Source organism: Amphiura filiformis, chromosome 19 (assembly GCF_039555335.1).
Source record: "Amphiura filiformis chromosome 19, Afil_fr2py, whole genome shotgun sequence".
NCBI classification, from domain to species: Eukaryota; Metazoa; Echinodermata; class Ophiuroidea; order Amphilepidida; family Amphiuridae; genus Amphiura; species Amphiura filiformis.
The window spans coordinates 51,284,958-51,307,480 of record NC_092646.1 but is presented as its reverse complement, the minus strand read 5'-3'; the positions used below and the strand labels follow the sequence as shown (position 1 = coordinate 51,307,480).

The 22,523-nt window shown below is 36.3% G+C and overlaps 1 protein-coding gene across 1 annotated transcript; it reads left to right on the top strand.

Moving 5' to 3' along the window:
* Positions 1–15,370: 15,370 nt before the first annotated feature.
* Positions 15,371–19,342, top strand: LOC140141447 (uncharacterized). The gene has a single exon (XM_072163303.1). The coding sequence runs from the start codon at positions 15,519–15,521 to the stop codon at positions 17,808–17,810; it is 2,292 nt and encodes a 763-aa protein (XP_072019404.1). The 5' UTR covers positions 15,371–15,518; the 3' UTR covers positions 17,811–19,342.
* Positions 19,343–22,523: the final 3,181 nt, after the last annotated feature.

Sequence of the window (22,523 nt, the reverse complement as noted above, 5' to 3'; positions counted from 1 at the left end):
AATACGAAGAATGTCCTTCTGATATCAATTATTAAAATTGGATATTTTTGATTTTTTTTATATTCAACAGTCCTCGAAGTAAGCTTTATAAATCTAATGATAGGCCCTATGTACTTAACGTGTATGTAGCTGGGATGAAAAGCCGACGATCAATTGAAAATATTGACATTTCGTAAGTTGAAGATATACATTCCAAAAAGACCTATTTTGTTTTGGTGTTTTTAGAGAAAAAAATCCATATCTTCAATACGAAACGTCAAATTTTTCAATCGATCGTCGGCTTTGCATATCAGCTACATACATTTTATTATATATCATTAGATTTATAAAGTTTACTTCGACTGCTAAATATCAAAAGGTGCAAAGCAGGCGTGCAACTATGAAGCAATCCCATCCCACTACTTGAATGGTATATTTTTGTTATTATACTAATGTTTCGGGAAATATGGTGATGTGAACGGTGAATCAGAATTGTGTATTGATTTAAAACTTAGAAAAGATAAGTCTTCATTCCATCTTCATTTCAGCGGGGATGGTGTATACACTTAATATCTAAATTATCTCGCCAGCTTTTTTTTAGATAAAGTGTTTGATGTATTAGAAAAAATAATTTATATTTTTTTTTCAATTTAGGGAAATTTGGAAACACCAGAAACTTGAAATAGAGACACTCGATGAAAAAAGCTGGCGAGAAAATGTCTAAATTTGATTGTTACCTTTCTTATGACACCTTGTTTGTTGAAATTGGAACTTGATGGCCTGTATAGCTTCAAAAAATTCTAGAATTTAGGAAATTTAGTGTTTTGAGAAAATTGAAAAAAAAGGACTAACATTACAATTAAACATCTCCTTTGTGAAGACCAATATCTTGGAAAAAAAAAAAGAAATGATCTGTTTTTATAAATTAAGCTAATTTGACTAACTGTCCCGGCTCTGTGCATGACACCGTAACCACTTAAAGGATGATTTCGCGATCCTATAGCATCCTCTTTTTATGCTTTTTTCAGTAGATATCCACCAAAAAACCTTATTCCCAAAATTTCAGTTGATTCCGATTTTGCGTTTGCGAGTTATGCATGATTATGTGTAATACACATCTCCGTAGGCCACTGTTGTAATTTCGTTCTGATATACCAGAACGACATTCAAATTTGACGATACTTGTGCTAAACGAATAATCTGCAAGAATATTTTGGTATATAAACATTATATAGCCTGAGGTTTCCAGTAGGCCTAGTATAATCTCAACTTTTTTTGAGAAAAGTGGGGGGATGAGGATGTGGATCACGAAATGCCCTTTTAAGTCCAACATGATAACCTGATACTGATGATATGAATTATAGCAAATGGTATTTTTATAGAGAAACGTTTCATTACTTGGTCAGGATATTGAAAGGAACGTAAGCCTAAATAGAGTTTTTGTATGCAACAAGCATCAGCAATTTATTTGTAAAAATATAAATGAGCCGCGTCTAATTTTTACATAAAAGCATATAAGTTGCTAAAATCTTTAAGTATGTTTCGATATTGGTAAATTAGAGAGGGCAGAGTTGTGAAAAACAAAATTAAATTGTATTGTGTGAGCTGCAATCCCTCGACTCCGCCCATTGTGATTCACCCCGGGAATTACCCATTTAGTCCGTGAAACACGCCGGGAAAAATAGAACAAAGGACAAACAATGCATCCGAAAAATAACGTGAAACACTGAACGGAAGGCCGTGATTTCTGTCTTGATTTATCCATTGAAACCGTGAAACACGGACAGGTTACACAGCGTATTTCACGGTTGGGCTTGACAAAAACGTGAAAAGATTCCGAAGTTACGGGTGTGTTGCTAAGGAAAATCTATTGTTGTGCGGGGCAAATCAGGACGTGAATCACGCTGTGTCCCGGTAAAATTTTTAACTGGGTGGTGTCCCAATTTGTCAATGCAACATCAACATCATCATAATTAGCAATATTACACCATGGTATTTTATGGAGATCATTCACAAACGTTTGTTCATTAAAATCTTTAAAACAGCGATAATCAACTGTCTTATGGCCACCCTTGATAGGCCTTGCATTTCGAATCGCATAGATCATAAAGTGATCACTTATGGCAGTTTGTATAACACCGCTTTCTCCGTACAATTCACATTTCGATGTAAAAAAATAAATCAATAATTGTTTTACTAGTAGGCGTCACTCGAGTTGGAACAGTAATGAACTGTTGTAGTTGGAACATATCACAAACAAACTTTAAATCTTTGGTTTGTTTACTACTATCAATACCAATTGAAAAATCACAATTAAAATCACCAAGTAATACAAGTTCTTTCTTCTCAACAGACGCATTTGATAACATAGTTGACAGCTTGTTAGAAAAAACATTATTTTTGCCATCTGGATTATACACTGCACAAATAAGGATTGAACTCATATGTGGAGGGGTAACTTCTACCCAAATACATTCAACTGTATTATCACATAAATCATCCCGTCTTTTACAATTAAATCTATCATTGATAAAAACAGCGACACCTCCTCCGCCTCTGTTGCGATCACATCTCAAAATATTGTACCCATCTAACTTCAATGATAATAATAACGCGGGACCGCCTTGATGAGTAAATGACAGCAAACCAGTGAAAAATACCCCAACACTCAGTCAGTGGAGCTCTGCCCGTACATGGTCGAATCCAACCAAAAGTGTCCACGGGCCAAAAATAAAAGTCCGAAATAAAAATGTCTCCACAATTTTTCCTTTTGCCCATTGATTGATGACATATTGGCCTTATAGGAACCAAAAGTGCCATTACTAATCTTGAAAAATAAATCCAGGACGTGTGATAGTAAATGTGACATCAAAACCCAATGTTACCTACGAATACCACTAGGATGCCTTCACTATCGCAATGCTAATCAACCTAAAACAAATGGAATATTCCCATTAACGCTTTTTTCGTGTAATGTAGACCACAGGGTGTCAGGAAAATGCTAGCTCAACCAGAAAATATTTGTTTTTATTTTTATAACGCGATCAATATGATCTTAGTCAATTTATGCTAGTTTATTTTTGAAAATGAAGTTTAGGTCAGTTTCTGTATTTTATTTATCAAATGAGTATGAATCAATTTACACATTGTATAAGAACGAGTAGGATATATGTTTTCAAGAATATTAGGAATTATACGCATACACCTAACGCTTTATACAATGAAAAGGTGAAGAAACCCGGGTATTCGTAGGTAACATGAGCGATTTAACAATATCTATATTGAGTTTAGAGGTTTAAATTTTGCTATTATGGTAATGAATTAATAAAATGGTAGTTTTAGATCTCTTTCAGATGGTACGTCCAAATGAATAAATGCTATTACCTTAGATCAAAAATATTTTGATGCTTTTAGCAAGATTTTGACCACTTCATTTTGATATACAAGTAGTTAATCAGCAATTTTACATAATAAATAATTGTTGAATGAATCCGTATATGGGTAATAATAGTGTCCTGGGGTACCGCTTAAAGTTTTTGACAATTAATTTCCATTGGTGGGGACACTTCATTACACATGTCATGTATTTTGCTGTATTCGTAAGTAACATTTCAGTATTTGTAGGTAAGAATTAGACTTTTGGTGGATATCGCAATCAAAACTTCATTTTATAAAGCACTTTGAATGTATTATTTTCTTTATGTGCGTTTATTGATACTTTAGACCCTATCATGTATTAATAATGTCGGTTCACAGCGGTTGAAAGAGGATTGAAGTAAGAAACAAAGGCACTAAAGTGACTTTAATTTGCTTAATTGCACACAAATCGCTTAAACCGTTATTGCAGACTTGTGAAGTCCATCTTGGAGTCAGTTACGTCTTGTGGCCTTTCGTTTGAGGGCAACTACAATTAGCTTTATACCAGGGTCCATCACTGTGTTGTCTAGATCATGAGACAATGAGAACAGTCGTTTTTTTCCATGGTATTCGTAGGTAACCTTAGCAAAAACGTCAAAAGTTACCTTCGAATAAATCAATTTGGACACAAATTACTCAGAAACCAGAAGGTCGGTAAACATTTAAAATGAAGCACACAAGACAGTTGACAAATCCAAGTATTTATCCCCTTCTAATCTTCTTTGAATCTGATTTTCTTTCAAATGAGCAGACCGTCGTCTATTTCAGTACATATTTTTCAACAATTAAGCCGTATTCACTTTTGCATGGTGGGCATGTATGTGAATTCGCAACTTTCATTGACATATGATTTGATAGCAAACATACAGGCCTTCGTTATGTACCAATATGGACATTGGCATGAATGGCGGTGTTTCACAATACTGTCATGATGTCAAATTGTATTCGTAGGTAACATTCGGTTACCGAAATTTACCTACGAATACTTGCTTTTATTGTTGACATCTCAGAAATATTTAAACGCAGGCTATTGAAACTTGGTAGAAATAAAGAGTGTATTACCCTGCACCTATTGCTTAACTATTGTTTACTATTCTCTCACTTTGTGGAAATGACAGAGCTTTTAACATGTATTCGGAGGTAATGCATATTTTTTACCAAAACTACCCTTGTGCCATTTAGAATTTCTGGCAGCTAAACACAATAATAAAGATGTCCGAATGCAATGCATTTCAGTATTGGACATATCAAAGCTTGTATCAATTGCGCATTTATTAGTGATTTCCATTTTTTAAAGATATATCTAGTGCTATGAAAAATTGTATTCGTAGGTAATGTAAAAAATACCACTCAAAAATTATCACAAAAAATTCATAATTATGTACAAATATGTGAAAAATTGAACAGGCAATCTTTGAATACACACCTTTCAGGAAATCAATTTAGATTCAATCCAATGACTTCTTTTCATAACTGATTTAGATGTTTTTAAAAATACTTTAAGAAATATTTTGAAAAAATGGGTAAAAATAGCATGTTTTGGGGTCTCTGTGTCTAAGTTTTTCACAGAAGGGGGTCTTATTATATATGGCGCGAAGCGTATGATCAAGGCAAATAAACACAATACAAAAACGAATGCCAATTGATTAATACTTTTAAGTTATGGCCCTGAACATGCCGTGTACACTTTTGGTTGGATTCGACCACATGTCAATAGCGTCATTATCAATTGGATTAGTCGACCGTAGCGGACAATTTGATCGCTCAGTGGATTGATATTATCACGTGGTAATAAATTTGCGTTGGACAATCGATTACTATAATGGTTTAGTACTGTATATCTCGGTTTAATCTTCACTGAGCGGGTTTATGGCTGGAAAGGTCACGGTGAATTTGCCGTGAACATAAGTGCACTATGCATTATTCACGCAATGTCAAATTGAAACATGAAGATTTCAATAGGTTCTATTGCCTACATTTGAAAGTTCAAGTTGTCCTTTCAGTGGTAAAGTTTGATGCAAAATTTACTTTACCTTCTTGGTCACAGAAAACGTTGAACTTTTTACGTTGAATGTTTTAATATGGGATTAGAAAAACAATGACCACTGATGTGAATAATGACATTTTATTTATTGATTATTGCATGTTTTGTCCCTTCAAATTCACGAAACAAGAAGATTAATCCAATGAGCACAGAAAAGATTTTCTGCCATGAACACTAATACGAGGCAATAAACTATGCTGCAACTTTCGAATTTTGAGTTATTTGCATTTAAATGTACGCTGCGACATCAATATCGGGACCAAATGAGATGTCATAATGCGCAGAAATAAATTCTACTTCGATTGCATAGTCCTAATTTGGCATACAATTAACTATTTAAGAATAATGGACATTTTTAAAGGAGTTATTTAAAGGGGGGGGGGGTAATTACTTGTTGGTAGAAGTTCACAAATCAATATCCCCTTTTTGGATGCACTAATGTTTATGGGACAGAGTGCACACAAATAACTTCCGCCGATATAGGATAGTGACCAATAATCATTTTATAGAAAGGTTGCAAGCATTGTTCAATACCATAACACGGATTTCCATATAGATACCTGCAGATAAGTATCTTTGTTTGGTATTTCCTCGTACGTACACATGTTTGTTTGTTTGTTTGTTTGTTTGTGTAAACGATCGCTCCATGCGGAGACACACTTAGGTCCTGTTGAGATCAGGCTCAAACGAATTGCTCAAGCCAGCCAAACAAATCTATCTACGTGAAAAGAAAAGAGCGACATGCATTTGACGATATTTCAGAGTCAAGGAAAAGAGAGCACCCCCATCAAGTAAACATTTTCAAAACATGTGCGTGGTCAAGAGCACTATTACGATTGAAGACCTGAGCGCAAGAAGACCGTAAGTCCACTAGGCCCCTCAACATGTATACACTAAATGTGCGTATAGTTTCGTATAGTTTGGTAATATTTTATACATTTTCAGGGGCCTAAACAAATCTTTCACAACATTTCATGATGTTTTCACCCTAGAGCATGTATTAAACATTATAAAAATGTATAAATTTTGAGGGGCCAAGTGGACTTACGGTCTTCTTGCGTTCAGATTTTCGATTATTAATCAAACTCAGCTGCCACTGACGTTGCGGTTCTGAACAACGTCATGCCTATAGTTGTCTATTAGGCCTATATATCTTCCGTCAGAGATTTAATGGGATATTAAAAAGAAGCCGAACCAGGAAAAACACGTGCACAATAAAAACAAATTCACCTACGGGTTTAAAATGACGAGCTTTTTAGAATATCAAAACATAGGATGACACTCCCATATTGGAGATGGATGTAGGTATACGTGTAATCACGGGACCATTATTTATAATAGGAACATAACAAAAGTAAGAGTGGATCTTCATGCATGAGAGCTACATACTGCAGAGTTACGCTGAATTTGAAAGGTTAATACACAATTATACATCCTAAGGTTCATGGCAAATGAGGTGACATTCTTGCTGAAACAGATAGAGATACTACTCCCAATTCAAGAAACCTACACCACCAATTTTCTGGGAGTAAAAATATAATCCTGTTTTGCCAAATAAAACATATCAAAATTGTTGTAACTGGCAATAAAAGTCAAAATTAATATTTGGTCAATTTGTAGAAATAAGGGCCAAAATCATGCGCTTTTCGGGTATTTTCCGTATCCTATAACAATCAAGCCCAAAGACTTGTACGAAGTGTGATGTCAGGTTATGCATTCATTTTTGGGAAACATGTTTTCGAACCTCTTTTATCTAATTATTTAACATAATATCGTCACTCTCTTACATCACATAATGAGATTAATTTTGTGTGACTCAGTATTTTAAAAAAATATGCCGAGGCGATTGTGCTTAATTCTAAATCACTATTTTCAATGGTGTCGTAAGAATTACTTTTCAGCTGAAAAATCACCAACGGTAGACAATTTATTGTTTGCCCGATGGATGACGAAGTTCGAATATTCTCAAAAGAAAGAGCAATTTCAGCAACAATTAAAGGATTTAAAAAACAGTGACATATTATGGTTGACCGTGTTGAATCGCGCTCGCTTAAATATTTAAAGGGAGCCCTCTTATCTGTGATGTTATTCTAGAAACAGGGTGAATGGTCGGATGCCTCCTGTGTGTCCTCGCTAGTGAATGCAACACAGACAGAGGTATCCAGCTTTGCTCTAAATGTTTTACATTGCACATAACGACATCTTTGTTTTATAAAGGCATGTGACATTTTATTTTATTTTAGCTATATCCCCATCCTCAGATGTATTTAATTATAATTACTCGTACTTGATCTAGGATCATTCGGTTCAAATTTCGTTGGACATTTGCATGGGGGTCTTTTGTAATGCCTTTAAGGAATAAACTTTATAAAGCTAATGAGATGTACTTAAAGTCTATGTAGCTGGGATGAAAAGCCGACCACCATTTTGACCTTTCGTGTTGATGATATTTTTACATGAAGTTTCTTTTGGGGAAAAGTCTACAATACCAAAAGTCAAAACTTTGAAACGATGGTCGGCTTTTCCTCCCAGCTTCATACACTTTAAGTACACATCATTAGATTTATAAAGTTTACTTCGAGGACTGTTGAATGTCAAAAGTATCAATTTTTAATAATTTACCACAAAATTTGTATTATATCGCGAATGTCAAAAAATCAGTAAATTTGATATCAGAAGGACATTCCTCGCATTCAGACTAAATCAGAAGGCAACTGAAATGTTGGAAATAAACTTCGCTTCTTTGCTGGATTTCTATTGAAAAAATGCCACGGATAATTGGCGTATTGGGTTTACCAGTGACGGGTTAGGGTTGGGCGTCGGGGTTAGGGTTAGGGTTAGGGTTAGGGTTAGCGTCAGGTTAGGGTTTGGGTTAGGGTTAAGGCTAGAGTTAGGGTTAGAGTCAGGATTAGGGTTAGGGTTATGGCTTCCGGCAAAGGCGGCCATCGTTACTCTCTTACATCATAAATGAGATCCATTTTGTGTGACTCAGTATTTAGAAAAAACCTGCTGATTGTGCTTATGCGACGTGCAACGTTCGAATATTCTCAAGAAATTCGGCAATAATCGAAAGATTTGGAAAACAGAGATTCGATTACAAGTTGACAGTGTTGAATCACATCCTCTGAAATATTTCAAGGGAGCCCTCTTAATCTCTCTTGAAACAGGCTGAATAGTATGAGGGCTCCTGTATGTCCTAGCTAGTGAATGCAACACAGACAGAGCTATCCAGTCTTGCTCGTAAATGTTTGTACATTGCACATAGTGACTTCTTTGTTTAAGGTATAAGATTTGTTTTGGCTATAGCCGGCACCTCAGAAGTATTTATTAGATTCGTACTTGCTTTAGGAGCATTCGTTGCACAATTGTACCGGAGTCTTATAGTGTTAAAGTGCTGTATCAGACCAGGTGACCTTGAGATGGCGTTTGGCTTCACACGGCGCGGCTTCATTAAGAGATTTGGAGGGACGTGACATTTTCATCTTGAGCTCCAATACCGAGATCGTTAGTTCAGTGTTTGTTCTCACTTCTTGGTCTTGGTTGGTCGTTCGTATAGATGTTGAAGAGGAGTGTTGCAGTGGCGTAGCCAGCACTTTTTCAGGGGAGGGGGGGGGGGAGACAAATTTTAAGGGGAGCACCTTTTGGCGACAAAATCAGTTAATGTTACAAATGCGTTACAAAAATATTGCCATATTGAAGCAAACTGGTGAAATATGGTACAGAAGGGGAATAAATTCGCGCGTAGCGCGTAAAAATTGGCACTTTTTAGGTTAAAATGGCAAAATATATAATGTCAATTTGGTCAGAAACACAAAAAAGTCTTAAATGTCGGGGCGGCCACCATCCCACATGGGGGCAAGGGGAGGGGGAAGACTTTTCACAGGGGCAGCTGCACCCTTGCCCCCCCCCCTGGCTACACCACTGGAGTGTTGCAAGTACACTGCCCAGTGGAATACCATTCTTGAGCCTACACCATCTCTTCTTGCTATTCAGCTCAACATAGAAGAGTCTATCCTTAAGCCTGTTTTCTATCAATTCTTTTAACTGCATATCTTTAACATGTTAAGTCAGCTTCTGGATCTCGGGAAGAAGACAAGAAAGAGAAAATGCGAACGAAATGCTTTCATTCTTAAGGCAATGAAAATCAAGTATAGCTCACCAAATGCCACACCTTCCACAGCTCAACTACGTCACTATGATATCATACTAATAACACACCCCGTGTGTCATCAAGAAAGGACAACACTCACAGTCTGATTTATAAATCGTCAATAAACCATATCAATCATTCCCGAAAGCCTTTGCAAAACAAACCGAGACTAAAGGGTTTTTTTAATATTCGGGTACGTGCTGGTGATCGGCGCTCGCGTATAAGTAGCAATATTTCTGCCCCTTTCTTGGCGCCGATGAATCAATCATCGTTCGTCAATACGGTTGATCAGCCAATCCACGTGGTTGTTTATCACTTCTGTGTTAATTATACACGCTCTGTGCATAGCACAGACTACAAAAGAAATAGTAAAAAAATAACTTAATATTATCGTAGACGCGAACATACGTCGTTTCTGCACACGCTGGAGAAGCTTAACGTGCGCAGTGACGCGTACAGGGGCGGTTTGCCGGCATGCATGCATGCGTTACGAACAAGCATTGCCGCCACTACCAATCCAATGTATAGATGGTAAGTTTACCTTTGAAAATAATTATTTGAACGTTTCCACACTTGTTTTTTTAGAGCGTTATAACATGTATAAGGTGTCCAATAAAGTGTGTGTCAACAATATCTTTCCCTCCATTTTGTCCTGCCAAAAACTGCACGCCCTCCCCCATCACCCACATTTATTCCGCATGGGGGTATAATTATTGCACACGTCCCTAGTCAGTCATATAAAATAGATCTAAAGAGAAGTTATGGCACAGATAGAGCCAATGTGACATTACATCGACGCATCAACTAAACAAACACATGATGCCCTTGATAATCTCGATAATCTGTGAGTTCCCTTTGCTTGGAAATGTCTCATAACAGCTTAACAGTCTCTGTAATATTTAGTAATGTATATCATTCGTATTTCTTGCTAGTCACATGGAAATCAACAATAATAATATTTCGAGCATTCATTAAAGCCACATTAAAACATTTTCATACAAAATAGATTAGTATTTCTTTGCCATAAAATGTTAGGCGAAGCAAAGAAAATTTACTACCGGCGCCGCGGCCGGTGTCGCCAAAACGTTATTACTCCTTTGGTTGTGTTACGGTACGATCCTTTGTGCAGATAACCGTCCCGCACGCCATGTACATATTGGTTTATGAACATCACGTTATTCACGTATGCGTTCGACTAACATGACTAAGATTTCCATCGTAATAATAAACGACGGTTCCTGCGTTTTATTCAAAATCTCGGATTTTGACAAAACCACAAAACCTAGGGTCTTGATTTTTGCAGGGTATGTTGGTTTAATAAAGTACAATATAATCATGTAAAAAACAGAATTTTGAAAAAAAATATTGAGGGCGTCTTCCTCAGCAAATGTTATAATATGGAATTATTTGTGATGTATTAACATGTATGTATTATTTAATATATTAGCTGTGATTCCCCTGCAGACTGTCATCTAAAATAGTCTACCGCCCACATAAATAAAGCTGTACGCATCCCTCTTTGCGTCATCATCTATTAACTGTTGGCTATGTTTGTGTGTAACCAGTGTTATTTTGTCATTGTTAATTGCCTGTGCTTGTTGAACGTCTTCCTGTACTTCTAACACTTGGATTAAGCATTGCATTATGGGCGCACACCACTAAAAAGTCCCATTGAAGGACACATATAATGTATGAAACTAAGTTTGTTTTGCTACCCCATGTAAAACCATTTTTCATATTTTGGTGGCACCAATGCCTTAAATAAAGATTCAAATTTAATTTATAATTGTTTTTTAACAAGTTGCGACTAACCTTTCAGGTACAGAGACCTGAACAGCTCCACCCTTCTTTTCGCTTTGTACGAATTTCTCCTTAAGGGAGGGGTAATGGGCAGGAACCTGGTTTGGATTCCAGAGGGAGTGTGCCTGCAAGAGACACAGCCATCAGAAAAGGAAAAGCTCAGATCGCGCGCCAAATAAGTTAGCAGTTCAGAAATTGATATTTTTCCCAGCCTTGAAAAAAATAAGGCAGAGCTGGGAATCGAACACGGGACCTTGCGGTTCTGAAACTCAATGCATTACCACTAAGCCAACTAGCTATTTGCTGTGAGAAGTTTGATAGGTGTCCTTGATATTGCTGAATAGAATAACTGATATTTATCTAATAATCTAACGATGTTATTCAAATGTCAGTAAAGAAACAAATAAATAAATAGACATAGGACCCGTAAATAAATAAATAAATAAATACATAATGCAGAATGCAGTTAGTATTTTAGTTACTAAATTCCAAACATTCTAATATTTATAATTTCTGCTATACACGCAAAGGAGCTGTGCATTTAATATCCGCGCCTAATCAATAATGGGTATTTCACTACATAGTCAAACTGGTGTGTACCCTGACGGATTATCCATTGACCAGCTACTAAACCAATAAGTCTTTTATCTGTATGCTTTATAACCATGATAACAGATTAAGAATCTGTAACAAGGTCGGTCATTGGCGGCTTGCTAATCGGTTCAGGCATTATACAAAGAGCAGCACCAATCACAGCACATTTTTGATAATGGGCAACCAACGTATCTATAATAGTATAGTTTAGGCGCTGACGCAAGCTTTCATGCGGGAAATATGAACACATTCTCGCTAGTCGTACCCTTTTTGAGATATTGATACGGCGCTAAAGGCTACGGCTTTTCAAGACACAGCGACGAACCCTAAACAGAAGTAAGTTATCATCTTGTTACAAGGAATTCAAAGTAATTTTATCATCAATAGATCCACATAGAGGAATACGACATCTATCGTGAGCCAATCTGCATTCTGTTATCTGCAAAAGCCGACGATCAGGTAAAAATTCTAAAAGCAGCGTGACTAGATATTTGCGTTAATTTCATGATACGTTTAAAACGCATTGAAAACGCCAAATTGCAGACATAAAATATATAATATTACTACATCACCCAAGCAGATGGTAACGTAGGTATGTGGAAAAGAACTGCAATAACAATAACAAACTATGTGCCCAAAGAGTTGTCTGTGGCATGTCGCTTTTTTGAAATATCACCAAAAATATCAAATTTTGGAAAAACGCCCCAAAATTTAAAACAAACACGAACCTTCCAAAATAAATATATATTAGCACTCGGCGGCCCAGTGACTACCTGCCGCTGTGATTTGGGGTAACTCGTTGCTTCCCCTCTCCAGATACCTGTACTTCAAGTTCGCCCATACCCCACGCCTTAACATGCCCGCACGCAGATTAGTTTCGGGAGCCAAGCTTTTTGACCATATCGAGATTTTGTGGTATTCTGAACATTAATCATGTTTTAATTTAACTATGCTAACAATCAAGGCTTATCACATTGCTCTTAAGGGACACCCACTTGTTTGCTATCAAAGGTTACACCAATGCGGAAGGATTTAGTGGTGTGCTATCTTAGACCACAAAACATTTAAGGTACCATATATTTATGTTTACCCCTTTATATCCTAACCAAAGACAGATAGGTAATAATTTAGTACCAAACGTACCTTTTACCTCTGATGCAAGACCTCATTCTTTGAATTCGATGTGATCCAAAATCAATAGGAAGATGCCCTAATGGATTAGTACACAAAGCGTTCACTAATAAGATATATGTAATTCGCCAGAGTGGTGTTACGTGTAATCTACTCCTCTATTCGCCAAACGACAAGTGTTTCTAGAATGCTGCTAAAATAAGAAAACTTTTAATGTTAATCTATTGCACATTCTAGGGAAGCGTCGTTACCTTTTTTAAATAGCCGAGTGAGAGGGTTTTCAATGAAATAGTTTTTGTGTCAAAATTGAAGCATCCTATATATAAAAGAATATATGAATATTTACTGCACATCATATATAACGATTCGTGATACCCAATTGTGGCACATTTGATGTCGTTTAAGAATGTCGTTTCAGAGAATTTTATTTCAATTTTATATGCGCCAAAATGTTTTTTTAATTGAGCAAGAATAAGGATAGAAAAAGCGTTGAAAATGCTATGTAAAAATTACATCAGACCCCGGAAAGGATTACTGTTGCGTTTTTATGGTAATCTAATCTTTTATTTAATGAAAAAAAAAATTGAGGTCTAATGTGGAATTTTTATATAAATGATAAAAACATCGAACATGTATACAAGAAAAATGGTAGGTTCCACTCTAGTATAATACTGACACACATGTATATACGATGTACGAGAGCACATGTCCGGCGAGTCAAAATCGATATAATATATTGTCCATGTAGAGGCCCGTTTATTGTCGGATTTCTGTATGTAGAACACGCAGTTAACAACAATTGAGCGCTATTAATACACATTAATGATTTAGGCAAATAAAATTCCAAAATATGGTACATTTTCTGCCTTTGCTTGTCACGTGGTAGGCCTATGTTGAAGTCGCGAGTATATGTTTAAACAAGTTTCAAACGGATACCAACAAGACAAGTGGCCGAGCGGTCTAAGGCGCTAGGCTTATAGAGTATCCAAAGCGGTGCACCGTGAGTTCGAACCCCGCCTCTGCCAAACTTAATTACTTTAAGTGCAACTTTGGAATGTAAGTGCGACGACCTCGATGCAGTATTCAAGCCATGAAGGTGTACAATAGTAACCATCCAAAACGGAAAACCACGGGAATAAGTAGAAGATACCGTATGAAGAAAACTCGTTTTTTGATCAGATAAACTGTCATTCCTTATGGACAAACAACAAAAGCAATATGTTACAGAAAACGATTGAAGCTTACCAATGTAGCAAGCAAAAAATATTAATTACGCCAAATAATTTCCTCGGAAGTAATACAAGGCAATCACCGTGGTATATGATGAAGGGTCTTGAAGGAACTGTCTAATATCAATTACCACAGTAAAACTTCCGGCTCACCTAGAAGTCCAAAAGGGTTTATGGTCACAGTGCTGTTAATCGAGTTGGTGACCATAGTCAGTTATAATCACAGTTCTTATGTTATCCTCTTAAACCAACCTTGAATTTTTAACCTCTTTTTTATATTATAATTATAACAATCGACATAGCAAAATTTGTATAGAATTTGATGTTCAATTATTTAATTTAAACAAATTTTCAATACATTTCTTAAAATAGATTGCTCCGAATGGAATACTGTATCATTCACTATCAGCATTCATACAAACACAATAAAAACAGATATAATTTTAATTCTATCTGTGTCTTAAAAGCACTGCTGATATTGACAGGAAGTTATTGTCAAAGGTCAATGTAATCAAAGGTTATTATTGAGCTACTTAAAATCTGTTGAAACTTATACAATTGCTGAAGGATATAGCCTTAGTCTCCCACACAAGGGGTGTAGATTTCAAATTTGAAATTCACACTTCCTGTTCCACAAGGTGGTGTATGGATTTAAACTGGAATATACCATTTGAACCAGGGATGTAAACAATGATTAAAAGTTTAATATTTAATAGTACTGATTTATTCTCATGGTCTAACTGTACGACAGACAGGCTCCGACACTCTACTTTGTTGCATATATTGGTATATACAGGCCGTATCAAAATGATTGTTCTCCATCAATTGCTGGTGCTTTTAAAAAAAACATGTGTCTATCAAACGCATATGATGTGTAGGAGGTTGCAACAGCATGAATAATATTACTTCGTCAAAAACAAATACTCTAGCTTGGTCTGTTTCCTATCCTTTCACACATTCACTGCTGCTAATTGGTCTATTAAAGTCCGGTGGTGTGCGGAAACATGCCAAGGTTATGGTGACACATATTTATGTATAAACATCAGGCTTACAGCCAGGCAATCCCATGTATACTTAGTCTGACAAATGCTACTTCCTTTTTGCGGGATCAACGTCAAGCCACCCTCAGCTGTTCCATAACTACACTCAACTCATTAAAGTACATCATATAAACATGGCCCGTCGTCGAGTGCAGATGGCACCTCTACATTATTACCTGCTTGTTGCTATAATATCTGGATATTCTTGTGTTGCACAGCGATTTATTCTCCAACCAAGTGATACCGTTTATAAAGTAGGCGAATCGGCACTTTTAACATGCGGTTTGAGCGGTTCTATAGGGACCGGCACCCACCATTGGATTAAAGGTGACCCAGGCTCTCAAACTTACGTATCTAGAGATCTTTCTATTTATGATGCCAATGTGGACGCTACGAGATATGCTGTTACTAAAGAAGGCAGCGTCTATACGCTTCGTATATCAAGCGTGAAATCAGCAGATGCCGGGACTTATTTTTGCGCAATTTACAATGGGGAATGGATAAATTCCAACAGGGCCTCGCTGGAAATCATAACTAAATGGCCTCGACCAACGTGCACAACAGATCCACAAAAGGCAACCATAGGAGGTACCGTTAGCTTTCTATGTGCTTTACCGCCATCGACTACATTACGCTTACCATTGACTTGGACATACACAGCAGCTGATTTTGGCGGAACGAAGGTCATGAAGCCTGGCGAGACCTTCTCTGTTGACTGGACGATGCGGGACACTGATAATTTCGGTTACTTCACGTGCTATGCTGGACGAACAACTGGTCACGGAGGTGCATGTGTTGATACTCCTTTAAAAATACCACCAAAACCGGTAGTCCGGCCAGTAAACCGAAAGAAACTTGTCGGCGAAAACGCCGAATTTGACTGTGTTCCTGATATTGTTCATCCTAATGTAACGTTATATACCTGGTTTGTGCAGGGCCGGGATGGATATCACGAATACACACAGACGGTAGGAAGGTTTCGTGTCCGACAAGGCGGGAAGAATTTAAAAATAAGAAATCTAACGCTGTCTGATGATAATATGGAAATATGGTGCAAGGCTCAAAATAATCTAGGTATCAACGCTGAGTCGGATGTAAAAGCACATATATACGTACAACAAGGCCCTGAAACTACGACTAAAATTGAATTGCCCAGCACCAAGGCACCAACTACTTCTACCAACACGGACATTACAACTACAATTACTCCAGCGAACCAAACTAGTAACTCCAATATTATTTATAACCCTGAAGATTCTTCCAATGTAAAAGGAATCATTGTTGCTGGAACTATTGCGGGCGCTATACTTCTTATTATAATCATTATTTTAGCATTGTATCTGTTGAAGGGTAAAGATAATAACAAAAGTGTCATCCCTGTCAGCGTTGAGCCTAAAAAAGACAATACAAACAGATATTCTAAGATTATCATGCGCCCATTATCTGTATTTATGGATCGTAGAGATAGCCAGGTTACACCTACATCCGAAGAAGGGGCTGATGTACTATACTCATTACCGTTGCAAAAAGGAGGAGGCACAATGCGAGTTAAACCGTTAAAGTATGATCTCAATAATGAAGACAAAGAGCCAGCAAAAATCGCGCAAATTTCACCTACTGTAGTGAGCTACAAGAAGACTCGTAACGCTACTCTGCCTGTGGGGGTGCGAGGTCCTGCAGCTTTGAGATCGGACAGTAAATCTTCGGCATCTCCACTGCGAACCAAATCACTCTCCGCATCAGTTGTTTCTTTAGATTCGTCGGGAAATGCTGACAGCGACTACGTGTTGTACTCCCTGTCGTCAAAGAGAGGAGGTGGAACCATGAAGGTGAAATCGAGAAATGCCTCAATGGACAATTTGGATTCAATTTCGCAACAGAGTCGTTCTAATTCACGATTTAATCTAGCAAATATGAAGCCTATTGAGGGTCAAATGGGAGATTCTACGTACGCAGATGTTGCCTTTGATAGCTCGAATGATCTTAGTAGTCCTAATTCGCGAGATAGCGGGCAGTATTCAGAATACGCGAACGTCCACATGAACTCAGGCTCTACGTACGACTTAAATTCAGATCTCAACAGAGATTCGAACTATGCTAATGTGCACATCGGCCCAGAAGAATCGACTTATGCAGATGAGGGCGCAGGGGATTATCTTCCACCAGATTCGCCTTATGTTAACATGACTGCTAACCAAAAAATAACATCTGAATCGGAGTATGTTGAAGCGGACTTTGCATCTGTTGGGAGCTTTTCATTTGACTCATCCTTTGATGACGATTTAGATGATGATCCACAGGATTTAAACAAAGAAGGACTCGTGTACGCAAGGGTGGATGTTGGTCTTGACGAAAAACAACAGACGAAACAAATCATAGGGAATAAGAATAAAACTGTTTATGCTGATATCACGAAGTTGCTTTAATCAGCCACTTGCTTTAATTGATTAATTAGTGTTTAATTATGATTAAACAATGTATATATTACTTCAATTACATAAAGTACATGTTATGACTAAGAGACAGGTGGTTTATTTGATTTTTATTCCTATTGTGCCAGTAACAGTATGTTTCATAATATTACATAAGATTATATTTTCTGTCTTCAAGGACACGATATTAGTGGTCAAAGCACTCTGCACTTTTTTGTACTTTCTTTTCAAGGGTGATACACAGCTTCATCACCCAACTTCTTCAAAAAAAATGTTGGGATTTCATAATGTGTGTATGCATTACTCTCTCTTGCAGTTTTTGGTCGTTTGACAAAAACATCGCCCAATTTGTATTTTCTGTTTGCATGGTCGAAGCGACTAAACTTTCACATTTAGCTTTCTTCGTGCATCTATGAAGAGCTTAGTTGCAAAAGGCCTTACATTATAATCTACTTTTTTATTATTATTATTCTATTTTATTTTATTACTTGTTCAATTTGATTAATTTTGGTCTTGTATAAAGTGTTGATGAAAAGAAACTAAAATAATAGGTTTCGTACAATTTCAAGCCTTCCTTTCCTTTCAAGCCAAGCCTTTTATATCATGCCTTTTGTGGATGTAGCATTTGCAGCAAAATAAATGTATCCCTTTTCTAGAAACCACCTTTGCAATCAAAAAAGAGCCCATTTGTTTGCACTACTTTATGTAACTTGACTAATGCTTTCAAAATCAAAAAGAAAACTTGAAATATCTCATTAACTTTTTTAATTATGGTTTCTTTTAATTAAATTCGGCAAAAATACGATTTTTGAGTATTTCTGAACTACAACTACTGGTAATTAAAATGATTGTTTTCAAACATAGTGTCCCAAAAATAGTTCCTTTTGGTTTAATAGTTAAAGAGCATTTAAGGCTAATATTATTAAAAGTTAAAGCAAAACTATTTTATATTCATTTTATGTTCAGATTTCCAGAAATTCCATAAGATTTCCCAAACGGATAATATACGATATCTCCGGAAAGGAAGGTGGTATGAATGTCAAACAACCACCAAAATGTGTATTCTACCCACTATAAATGTCATGCCAATAACTCAATTTCATCCAGATGTGGATGTAAGGGCTTTTGCAACTAACCTTATAATGTTGAACCATTCCTTATAGCTTTATGATGATGCTAAAAAGTGTCCCTATAAGACAAATAATTACCTTTCAATAATGTTTAATGATATACAAAATATAAATATGACAGGAAACGAAGCAATTATTTTCATTTCATTTCTAGGTTGTGAACTTTCAGTTAAGGTCAGTAGTATGTATTTTTATGCATACAAATCGAGTCATTGAGCAACTCATTGATAATTAGAATATCATTGTTGTTTTATTCTCTAAACACTATTTCAATGTTTTTTTAAATGTTGATGTTTATCTATAAACGGTTAAAATACAGGCTGAGTCAAAAAGAAGTAAACTCATGTTTGAGGGGCTGTAACTCGAGAACTGCAAGGAATCTGCTAAAAATAAAAATACCACTAAAAAATTAATTATTGCAATTGCTCACAGCAAACTAAAGTTATACTCATTTGAATACAACCACCCATTTTTGTAGCTGCACACGGCTGATTGATTTTCATCCATTTCTATTTCGACGAATCAGTAAAGTGCTAACAGGATTAAGTAAAGTAAAGTCCATGACAGTACTATAGTTTGTAGGGATACCTATTCAAGTCTTGACGAACGATCCGGCAGTTCTAGGCTTGATTGGGGAATGTTGGGTAAAGGATTGAGCTGATCTTAGGTATTGCTGTAACGCATGTCTAACTCTAGCAATGTTCACTTGTGATCTAGCAGTTTGTGGTCTGCCTGAAGCTTCAGGCTGTCTGTTCCTTAGTGCCCCATACACATGAGCTTGTTCACATTCTTTTATACTGCTCCCTTACATGAAACCCGGTTAGCTGTAGGAAATTGGAGACGAAAAAGACGCTGAACTTCAGTGGGACTCTTATTTCATGTCAACTTCAACATGATACTTCGTCGACAGAAACGTGCGCTCCCGTGCGGTAAATTGTGGTGCCATGTTGTCATTTGGCCCATTTTTATTATAATGTAGTGCAATGAGGTAAAATTCATATTGAAAAGAGCCCTTTAACATGTAGGAATTATTGATTGAAACCACACCTGCCACAGAACTTTATTTGCGTTTGAATATCGCGCCTTACCAATCAATATGATAGGTAGGCCCCTACTTGGGAAGTGAAACCGTGGGCAGCTACAAAAATGGGGGGTTGTATTCAAATGAGTATAACTTAAGTTTGCTGTGAGCAATTGCAACAATTCTTTTTTATTTAGACGTGTAGAATTTGCTCTTTCCAGTGGTATTTTCATTTTTAGCAGATTCTTTACAGATCTCGAGTTACAGCCCCTCAAACATGAGTTTACTTCTTTTTGACTCAGCTTGTAGTCAGTGACGCCAATTATTGTACCACAGTGTTTTGTAATAAAATTGCAAATCATCATAAATATAAACCATGATCACGCGAAAACTATAAATAATTTTATACCATAAGAAGTAATTGGAGGACGCGTAAGAATACAATTATTGTCAACTTCGACAGACAAAGGGTGACCAATACAAACAAAAAAATATTTGTATGTACTTTCGATGACGAATATTGTGTCTCATTTAGGTCGTGTTTATCTACACCAAACTGATAGGTTAGCATTGTATAGCTTTTGGATCACCTGACGGATGCTGATTACTTCCGTTTGAAATCAACTTGGAATGCCTATTATATTTGCTTTAAATTTAATTGTCATGTAACACTGCATATCTAGTACAAAGAGAGGAAAAGACATGCATTATCATCATTACCATGATTACGCGACGACAAAATAACAAACCCACTCTACAGGGCCTGACTGACCCAAACTTTCCGTTTTGAGAATTTGTTTTAGCTGTAGGCCCTTTGACCTAAGTTTTGTTGTTGCTTTTTTTTAAATTAAGACATTATGTTTGCAAACAATGTTTAATGATCATTTAACCTATTTTACAAAAACAATAAAAATAAAAGAAATGTCGACCAACAGACCCTGCTTGGAAAGTCCCTCTGCTCGTAGAACACATTTGTTTTTCGTCGCCTTATGGATAACTTATTTTGTGAGCATGGTGAGAAAAATTCAAAGATAAATATTTTAATAAAAATTATTAAAGGACAACTTAAAAGTTGTCCTTTAATTGCCCTTCGTTAATTTTTATTACAAGTAAAATTAAATGTTTTACAGAGATTTGAATTCTATAAAGTATTATTTTATTATTATAAATAAATTGGCAGCATGAGACCTACAGAATAGGCAGGTAGCTAATTTTAACTTTAAATGCAGCATCGAGTGCTACTAAAAATTAGTTCAACATTTATCACAAGCCAATTTCAGCTTCAAGTAATCAATGGACATCCGCCTGTCGTATGTGGTATATGATAGTGCCAAAATCACAGAGCTTAAAAATATAACGTCATAATCGGATGTGATTTAGTAAAGAAACATGACTATGACTTACGCCCAGTTAGTATTGACTAATTTAGCTCTGTGAATATAAGCTTACGCCAGATATATTACATACACTTGGGCCAAATTGTTACTAGAGCGTTTTGAAATTGGCCCATCCGTTCTGGAATTACAACCATTTTAAAATCACACCTTAACCCGGTCCACGAGTCATAAATAACGTGCATCAAATCATTCTAATATCACTGAATACTCAGAACTTGATACTTCATAAAACTTCAGATACAGCTCATTGACTGCTCGAATCTTTGGACATGAGTCAATTAAATTGCCATCCTAAAAAACGAAACAGTCAATTTTCCAACTTCAAAAAGTGTATGTTATTATACAATTGCATAAATATAATGCAACCTTGCTTGGTTCAGGAATTATAAAAAACACAATATCTGACGGTACATTTCTTTTAGACACACATGCAGGGACCAGCTCCAATCACAGAGGGGAAAAAGCCACTGGAACATTGATCAGGAAACAGCAAATCAGAACACAATTCCCTGTTTGTATAAATAACATTAGAACAATTTAAATTCCTGCATAAGTGGAAGCACCATTATAATATGCCAAAATCATCACTCTCTATTAATATGATATTTAAAACAGCAACCATTATGTCATTCATTTCAAGTCTGTAGTAGCGCATCATACCCCAGTCGCTCTTTCTTCAGGAGGGATTGAATTGACCAGTCGCTAAAGCTGTATTAGAAAACTAGACTAGACTACAGTATCCATCTCATACATGTCATAGGAACAGAAAGTAGACTATTGGGGAAATGATCCAAGAGACCCACTTATCATGTTATTATATGTTAATTAATCATGCAAAGGGATCTGCCTCTTGGCAACATTTAGTTCTGAAATGACTGATGGGAACAAAAGCTGATAAATTAAATATATCCAGCAATGAAAATGTCGTAACTTTAAATAAAAAAACGCTAACAAAATTAAATACCTGTTCATTTTTGGGTATAGGCCTACGTTTGTTGGTTGTTGTTTGAAACATTCGTTGGGTGTGTTTGTTGTTCGTACAATTATGTTAATTGAGTTTATTTCTGGTATTTTTGTTTTGCTTATATTTATTTGTAAAGTGTGTCTATTGTTTGGTTGTTTCTTTGTTCGTCTCGTGTTTGCAGGATGCTCTGTGCAA